This window comes from Echinococcus granulosus, assembly GCF_000524195.1.
Source record: "Echinococcus granulosus chromosome Unknown EG_S00170, whole genome shotgun sequence".
Classification (NCBI taxonomy): Eukaryota; Metazoa; Platyhelminthes; class Cestoda; order Cyclophyllidea; family Taeniidae; genus Echinococcus; species Echinococcus granulosus.
The window spans coordinates 5,957-15,568 of NW_020170550.1; the positions used below are offsets into that span (position 1 = coordinate 5,957).

The following is a 9,612-nucleotide window of genomic DNA, read 5'->3' on the forward strand; positions in this document are numbered from 1 at the left end:
ACATCCGCTGCGATGAATGACTGGAGAGGCAATGGAATTGTTCTCATGAATCTAGAACCACTTTCAAATGACTGAATTAGCACTTAATTGTACGGGTCACAAATACACTGAAACACCCAGCTTTTTACTTTCTGAAAGGGTACATTCACGAGGACTTTTGTTGCCACGCCATTTTCCTCCTTCTGCGTCGTCTCATTTTGAAGATGTAGCCTGATTTTCCTCTTCATGCAAAAGATGCGTGCCTTAGCTTCTAGTATTTCCTTCTAAAGTGTCCCAATTCTCCAAATCAAATGAAATGTTGATGATTGCCTTTTTTGCTATTGAGATGACAAAAGGGGATCTCAGAGGTAAAGTGATGTCGTTTTGGTAGACTACAGATATTCTTGTTAATGTCACATGGCAAACAAAATCAGTCCATTGCAGTAGGAACTTCCTCTGTGATGATCATGTTTTAAATATCAGGGTTGAAGGGCTTTGGTAACAATCTGCCCTATGAACCATTCTAATTATGAAACCCTAGCAGAGTACAGGGTAACTAACTTGCCTGCCTGCCTGCCAGATTACTCACCTTAGCCTTCAAGGATAAAGCCGACAAAGCCATTAAATACCTTACAATCCTCTTGTTTTTAAGAAGAAATCACAGAAGCACTTTGAGTACTGGCACGCTGCTTGCCAATCCGCAACGAAAAATCAGTGAATGGACTAACTTTCAAGTGCCCCGATTGTAGAAGAGATTATCAAACTCACCGACGACACGAAGCTTCACTTGGCCATAATAATCCAGGTTTATCATCATTTTGAACGACGGATTGATGGAAGGCCTCTAAATGCGATTGTGCGTAGACTTTCTCTTCATTTGCAGCCGAGGCGACGTGTGATATCACTTGCAAGATTGTAGGGTTCAGGGGCAGCCTCTCAGTCTCAATAGCTGAGATGTACGACATGGGCGATTTACAAAAAACCGCCAGCATGCAAAGTTAATTAAGGCCTAGAGCTCATTTAATTTACCGTGTTTCTAATTAATTAAAAGGTTTGCAACAAAGTGGACAACTTACGGCCAAATGGGCTGCCGGACTTATAGCAAAAAAAAACGGCAAAGCGGCGGCAAAGCTGTTGTCACTCAGCAATGAAATCGACAAGGATTGGGTACTGAAGGGCTTGAGTCAATACTTGATGCTCGGGTGTAAAGCCAAGCTTCATTAATTACAGATTCTTCTTCTCTAGTTCGTTTTGGCTTTTGATTTGCCGGTGAAGGCTATTATTCGTGACCAACCAAACTCTAAGAAGGCCACAGCGAAGACTCTCTTTACTGCTACCTCACCTTCCAACAGATGACCTTTTGCGCCTGAAGCCCAAGCATAAGGTAAGATGTTGTCGCTCCGTTTGATGCTGCGGGGCCAGTAATTGCTGCATCGGCCAAGAAACTCAAGGGCAATGCTGAGTCCACCAAATCCTCTAAGAGCATCATATTAGTAAAGCATCTTTCTAAAACCTGAAAATTTACCTTATACTGCAGGAGGGAAGCGGGTTTAGACGATGAGATGACTCAATACAAGGTGACTGCCTTCAAGAGCTACAAGTGCTAACCAATAGACAGATTCGGTGTTGCCTATGCCACGCACACCTGAATTCGAAAGTGAGAGCATCCGAGGTGGGTTATGGCATTATAATTTACCACGTTTTATGCACGATCGACCTATTGTTTGTTACTTCTGGCTACCTTAAGTGTGGCATAGTTGAAAACGACCGGCATTCCACGTTTGAGCCTTGCTGTGGCTGGTGTGTCCAGTGAGTTCATTGCCTATTAAAAGAAAGAAAGGACCAATGGGACGTGTTCCAGCTCACATAGCACACAACCAACTAACCGTTATGCAAGATCATTCGCAGCTTAAGCGCTTTTTCTCACCGAGATTAGAGTTATACCATGACTCAGAGTTTCTACGTCATGCGCAAAGGAAGTCCGGAGGAATGCTGTTCAGATGAAGGATGATGAAACGGCGTGGATCCACCAATTTAAACCTGTAAGCCATTAATCGTCACTAGTTGGACAAAGTACTTTCCTTAATTGATCCAGCTAATACCTCTGAGGGGAGAATGACCATACCATATTGGATAATGCTGAAATTCAGTTGGTGGAAGAAAGATTGTCACACAAGTAGCGAAGGGTTATTACTTAAGGGTGGACGCCTACGCTGGATGATGCTTCCCTTTGAATCAAAGAACCTAGTCTTCCTGCTCAGTGATTACTGCGTCAGAAGTCGGCTTGTCAAGCGTGTCGGGGTTCTCCACGTATTGGCAGCTTAAAATAGACAGAACTATTCGTGGTCAGCCCACGGTCAGATTCACAGATGCTTACAATGCAGATGCTGACAACTCCGGCTCAGGAGACAGATTATGTCTCCATTTTCTGTCCAAAGAGCCCCTAATCTACCAATCAAATCATAAAGCCCCCAAGAAACGGAGGAAGTCTTGAACGACTGTCGACTGACGGGAATATCGAATGATGCAGTCGACCTTTAAAGCAATTGCGGCAGATTGTTTGCTCCTTTAGATGTACCCAAGGGCGAGAGCAAAAGGTGTCGACAGGTGAAATTCCTAACAAAGCTGGCTGGCGATCCTGTTCTCTTATCTACCAAACAAGTTTTGCTGGACCAATGGCCTAAAAGAATTGTAGAAAAGGAGATTTCCAGACTAGATGGAAGGACCCATGAGGAACCCGTGCGAATAATTTGTAGAACCCTGAAGAGAAATAAACGTCAATTACCTTTCAGAATCGCACTGGTATTTTTTTCCGATCTTGAAGAAGCATGAATTACTGACTATCAGTGATACATCATTTTGTATGTTTACATTTCTTTCCTCCCTTTTCTCTTCTTGTTACTTCTGCATGAATAACTGTTGCCCTCGGTATAAAGTGGACCTCGCATCACCGCCATTACTGTCACTACCGCTGTCGGCAAAATTGGTTTGCTTGTGTGACTGTGAGTTTTCTATTCCCCTCTCCTGCTATGATGTCTGATTTCGTGCTCTGCCATTGTCTGGCTTTTAAGTTTTTTGCTCCAACCTCAAAAAAACATAAAAAACCGAACATTTATATCGCCATATTGTAATTTCAGAGAGGATTTCAAAGTAGAGCCAGAGGCTACACTCGTAGCAGCGGCAAATCTGACTTTATTGACTGGAGGTCTAAGCTTTGTCGGACAGAAGAGAGAGCATATTTGCTGCGGGTGGCCGAATCTTCGGCGACTCGCATCTGGACTAGCAAAAGTGGCTTTTGTCAGTCATGCCAATCTTATGCTTCGCAGTTGGGGAATATAATGACTAAAGCCGCAATACGTCTCAAAAAAGGGTATTTTGAAGGTGTATGTAAGGAATGACAACCAGCAGAGGCAAGATGATTTGCCGTTATGATGTGAAATCGACACTTGAACTATCAAACCGACCAAAGACAGTCATGGATGGGGAGGGTGATGAGCCAATTGTAAAGTCAGCCGCCTATTTAAACATAAGTAGCTTTGTGCGAGACTGGCACAAGACCGAATACCCACTACCTCATTTATCCAACGCGAGCAGGAATATGGGGAGATTGTGGGTACTTCTTTGATGTACAACACTGCCAAAAGTTGACTGCGAGTTTCGCAGTCGCCTAACCTTCAAGACTCTTAGTTGTAATCACATTCTTAAGTGCTGCAATGCCTCAACTCTCACACTTTCCATTGACGCTTCTAACCGACGATTCTGGTGACCTAAGCACAAGCGATTTGTGGGGCCTTCGGATAAAGCATTGGCACAACTACTGTGCCCATTGGTGGCATTCGGACAGAAGCAAAAATTGGAAAGTGTCTCGTCAACTGTCTGGTTGTAGAAGTGACATGCGGATACGAAGAGGACTGCTCTGCTGATGGAGGGAGGAGGAAATTGGGGGAGATCAGTTCTCCACCCAACTGCTGTTGGTGTCTGCGCAGAGTAGCGCCAGTGCAGTGTGACATGCCACCAAAGAAGAAAGGAAGGTGGGAAGGAGTGGCATTTTATGGGTGATTGCCTAATTAGATAGGCAGAGAGAGAGAGAGGGAGAGAGAGAGAAGAGGAGAGGGCAATCAACGCTCAGGCAAATGGTGTGTTTAGCAAATCACCGTGGCAACAACCAGCAGGTAATGGGGTAGTGGGATAATCAGGTAGGAGAATGAGGACTCAGGTGGCGCAAAGGCAGACCACTTGGCATTTGAGGCAGTTGAAGCGTATGAACAGCAGTTGGTGAGTTGACTGGTCGAAAGGCGAGTGAAATGGAGGTGTTGGCGTACAGAGGTCAAGTGTAGCTGGTGAAGTGGAGGGATGGAGTGAGGAAGTGAGGAAGGGAGGAAGAGAGGGAGGGAGAGGAAGGAAGGGAGGCAGGGAGGAGAGAGAAGAGTGAAACGTCATGTACACGCATGCAGGCACACAAGCACACGCATAGGTAGATGAAGAGGCAGACAGACGGCTAGACATACAGGCAGAGGGACAGTCAGACGAACTGATGGGTAGATAGGCAAACACTCAGTCAGTGAGTTACCAGTCCTTCAGTTGGTCGGTCAGTAAGTGAGTTAGTTATTGAGGCTGTTGGGAGTGCAGGGGTGGGGGGTTGGAGGGGCGAAGGAGACAGGGAGGCCAGGGCGGAGAGGGGGACAGAGAGGCAGGTTGACAAGCAGAAGTGAGCGAATACTCGCTCAGTTGCCGTTGAGGGTGAAGTACTTCTTGAAGAAGTGGCGGATGCTCTTGCCCACACTCGAGTAGCGACGTGGATATTTCAACTTCTGCTTCATCGAAGTTCTGTGCTCGTGTGAGGAGGAGGCCTCGGAGGGATCGCCTTTGAGGCTAGCGATGCGACTGAGACGCTGACGCTCCTCGTTCACGTGTTGATTGGCCGCCTTGATGGCTGAGACGAGGCCTACGAGTAACTCGTTCACCCGATGATTGAGGGAGATGGAGACCTCGTAGAAGTCGCAGGAATACACGGAGGCCAGGTGCTTGCCTTCTGCAGAACAAATGAGAGAAGAAAGTGATGGCTGAATTGACTTCTGCCATGCTTTACGCACAAGAAACCTAACGGATGGCAAAAGGGAAGGAGGCATTGGAGGGTGTCAACTGCACTTCCTTTTGGACAAAGCACCTCACTTCACTCTGCTTCACTTCACCTCAACACCTCATCTGAGACCTCAGCTGGCGTGGCAGATTCAGCTTTGGGGCTGAGGTGCATGCTGCCACGGTGTCACATCATCGTCGGTGGTGGTGCCTCCTTCCGTGAAGGAGGTGTTGAGAAGTGCGTGAATGGTAAGACTCACGTGACGTCGTGTCATGCGATGTAATGATGAGACTGAGGAGATGCTGGGCTTTCGCGTCACACTGTCTCTTCAGCCTACAGCGAGACTCAACACTGCCCTGGTTACCTTACACCACCTTACTGATTGTGATGAGATCACATTTGTCAGGGAAAGCCACGTCTCTTGTGCAATCACTCACCGACAAGCGATTTTGTGTCCACCACTGATCCACGGTAAGTCAAGTGTTGTATGGTCTTTGCTGTACTGACTGAATGTTTACATGAGTGATTGCGAATGGCTAAGGCTGTGGAATGACAACCATGAGGCGGGTGATTTGTATCATGGCACAGACTTGTGGTCAGTCGTCTCAGAAACGTTGACACACTATCCAATCGAGAGTTCGACCTTTTGGCAGTTCAGCATCCTGACACCGTAACACCATGCTCGAAGCCAAGTGTGCACACTGAGAGACATGCGAGTTCGAGGTTGAGGGGTGTCGCCTTTGCATTCTAGGGAGAGGTTGATGATCACAATGCCTGGTTGCAACGACGTCTCATGAGTCTGCGCCCTTACTTGAACACCCACCATCATCTCCTAACCCTTGCCTCACACTCTCTCCCAAGTAATCGGTTTCATCGGTCGGATGAGGGTGATTTAAACTGATACAACAGTGGATATGAACAATTAAGGAGAATGGAACAAAGTAAGGCGCCTGACTGTGTGAGAAGGCGATTCATTGGCTAGACACCGAAACAAATTACTGATCCACACACATCCTCGGCTGTGTAGTGGCGTTTGTGAGCTGAGGGTATATGCATTAATTTGAAAGGACTGCTGTGTGACAAACACCTACAAACTGTGCATTACTGTGGAGGCACAACCGTGCACTGGCACAACCTTTGACCACCTTGATGAGATGAGAGTGGTCTCGACTGTGCAGGCATGCGATGATATTCGCTTCGGTCAGCAATCAGTGGAAGGACGATTGGTGCGTCACGCCCTACAGACTGTGTTGTCGTCAAGGCAGCATTGCTTCTTGTGACTGCACTTGTGATAAAACTGTTTTGGGTGGGATGTCCGCACGTTCATGGTATGGAGAGAAGGGTAGAAAGGAAGAGGGACACAGAAGGAGGGAAGGATGGAGATAGAGCCTTAGCTCATCACCCAGAGCTTGCATGCACGAGTACTGCTGGTGCAAGGGCATGACAGCCCATCGTTCATGCGTGATCAACACACTTCAAGCTAGCCAGTCGCACAATGCACTGCGTGGATGGTCGATTTGCCAGAGGAGAGGTGGAATGCAATGAAGTGCTTTCATACTTCCTTCATTGCTTCCATGAGCCTCCCATGAGTAGGATTTCTTGGTATTACAGAATTTTTGGATGATTTCGTGTGGTTAGAACAGCCGAAGGAATGATTTGGAGGTCTGCATACATGCAGGCATGGGAAGATCCTACTTGAGGAGGCAGAACAAGCCGGAACGATAAATAGATAGATAGACAGATGATGGATAGGTGGCGAGACAAATGGGGAGGTGGGTCAATGGATAGAGAGATGGCAAGGCAAATGGATGGCTAGAGAAAGAGATGGGGAGTTGGATGATGGATGGCCATTTGACCATGAATGCTGGCCACTCACCGTCGTAGGAGACGCAACGTGCTCGAACCAAATCGGTCTTGTTGCCAACTAGCACGATGGCACTGGCGATTTTACACCGTCCAAGAATCTCCGAGACGATTGTTTGCGCGCCTTTGAAGGACTCCCGATCGTCGATCGCGTACACCACCAGGTAGGCGTCTGCCGAGTCGATCACCTTAGTCAAGAAATGCCCTTTCAGTGTGGCATCATCCACAGGCTGCATCAGCCAAGTTCTCAGTTAAAAAAGAAAACGGCCACAGATTAGGTCGATAGTAGGGGAAAAGTAGGCGATTGCAAAAGCACCAACTAAACCCACTCTACCCCACTCCGTGCCACGCCAACCCGACAGAAGCGAGCCATGGTCACTCACAATGCCTTGCCTTGAAAGAGGGAGAGGAAAGCAGCAAAAAGCGTTTGAGATGTCCTACAACTAGCGCACCGCATCGTCGCTACTGTCCATAAACCTCATGGCCTTTGCGCTGGCCTATTGCGTGCGCTCTCGCCAGCAGTAAACAACGCCACGTTAGGCATTACACCACCACCACCACTACTACGGCGGAGTTACTGATGGCGTATCCGTTTTCCCTCATTCTGCAATGACTTGCCTTTCCAAGGTCTTCTTCCTAGTGAATTCGAATCCTCTTGTCTGCGAGTAGAGGGAGTAGGCTATGGGTATTTGGACTTAGGTGTGTTGCAGAACCGGTGCAAAGTGGTGAGGGCATGATCAAGCAATGCCGCAGCTGCCATGCTGGTACTACGATCCATGCGACATGTTCCATCGTCGAAGAAGTGGACAGTTGAGCAAATGTTACTGCCTGCCTCGGGGCTGATTTTCAATGCTTTGTTAGAGGGAGACATGTGAACCGATGTCAATATGTCACTGCCACTCCTAACTTTAATCGCACTGGTTTGACAAGCGGTTGTTGCTTGCATGATTGCGCAATTCATGCTGCCATTTTGCTGTCATGTGGCGCCACTTTCCCTTTCCACCCTCACTGTAGGACAATAATGGGCACCTTTCCAACGTTTCGCCCCATTTCATCATCAGAGTGAATTTGGGGCTGAGGACGAGTCACAGTTGGCGACGATGCGGGACAAGCACTACCTACCGGGGATTATATCAACTGCCATTTAATTTGTTGGAAAGGAGGAAGCATATTGAGTGGGTGGTGGTGGTGGAATCGATGGCGGCTCACAATAGACGGACGATTAAAAGCGCTTATTTTTTAGGACCCTCACCCATCTAGCCAGTTTGGCGTTTGAGGTGAAGCAGATGGTAGTTGAGTTGAGGGTAGATTAGAAGAAGTGCCTTGTGGCTGCTGGTGCACGAATTTTTGAAAAACATCTTGTGACTATACTGTGATGGCGACCAGGAGGCGAAGCGACAGCACCAACCATGAGGCAGAACAGGAGATGGTTTGGGTGTAGCCTCAGGGCACGGGCTCTTCAGTGTCACAAACATCCTTCCATCTACTCCATGAGTCGCCTAGCCCCTCGTTAGACAAGCCATGATTCGCCTCTCGCTCTGGTGCAGCTCACTACGCCCTCAGATCAGATCTGATCAAATGCACGTTAACGCGATACGCAGAGTTGATTCAATGCAAAAGGCATTCAAGAGGTCTGCTTGTTGTAGTGGGTCACGAGAGGGGATGCATCAATCCCTCCCCCAAAACACATCCATCCACCCTGCTTCAATGAGGCCTTTGCGCTGTCGATGTGTTTTCAAGTACAAGGACTCCTGTTTTAGCTTCCACCTCTGCTTCATCTAGCCATTGAGATGTTCACAACAATTGAAAAGCAACAAAAGCAGCGCAAGTTTACTGACGAGCAGACTGCAGGGTGAAACTCTCACACTGTGCCATCTGCTGTTTACACGACATGGTGAGGCATGTGTCCACATTTGGCAGTCGTCTTCTCACGTGCGCGGTGCTTAGGTATGTTGGCTTACTTCCTCGCAAGCTCCCTTTTGAAGGCGTGCTTTGGAAGGTCCTAGGTGCCACAACTCTGGCCAATACCATCATTTGTTCCTTTGTTTGTTCGTTTGCCCCGATTCCAATCCCCTTCTTCCGTGTTCCCACAATGCAACTCTTGCAGTTGCCCACTTTCCCTTTCACCCCCACACGATGTCCAAGCTCGAGGCGTTTCACGATGTTGGTCAGGTCTAAACCCCATACTCCACTCTACCTCTTATTGCTCTGCCTTAACGAATACTTTGACATGACTTTGGGTTATTCAAGGACGCACACAACTGTGAGTGTCTAGATGGAGGTGAGCCACGTCCCAATGAACAGATCCTCAAAGCAAAGTATTCGAAGTCCACTCGCAGAAGTTGCACAAGTGTGTTGGAGCAGCTGTTCCTTGAATGGGTTGGGGAATGCGCCAGGACTGTGGACAAGAAACAGTCCCCAATTTCCTCACTCTCTGACACCTTTGCATTGTGTGATTGGTGGCAGCAAGTACAATGCTCTGAGGTGGTAGCCGTGGAGAGCGTCAGTTGGGATTGGGGAGCATTCACGGCTACATCGAAGATGTCATGTCACATTTTCTGTGTACTTCCGCCTTGCTTTTCATGTCTATTACATCAGAGGGCAAGGGAACCTGTGGTGGTGGTGGTGGTGGTGGTGGTGGTGGTGGTGGTGGTGGTGGTGGTGGTGGTGGTGGTGGTGGTGGTGGTGGT

The 9,612-nt window shown here is 48.0% G+C and overlaps 1 protein-coding gene across 1 annotated transcript; it reads right to left on the bottom strand. All coding sequences in view use genetic code 11, as the record gives it.

Annotated features, from left to right (window-relative positions):
• Positions 1-4,191: 4,191 nt before the first annotated feature.
• Positions 4,192-7,158, bottom strand: EGR_09826 (GTP-binding protein RAD; the record flags this gene model as incomplete). The annotated part of the gene is made up of 3 exons (XM_024499075.1): positions 4,192-4,510; positions 4,729-5,011; positions 6,936-7,158. The coding sequence occupies 3 exons, from the start codon at positions 7,156-7,158 to the stop codon at positions 4,192-4,194; spliced, it is 825 nt and encodes a 274-aa protein (XP_024346495.1).
• Positions 7,159-9,612: the final 2,454 nt, after the last annotated feature.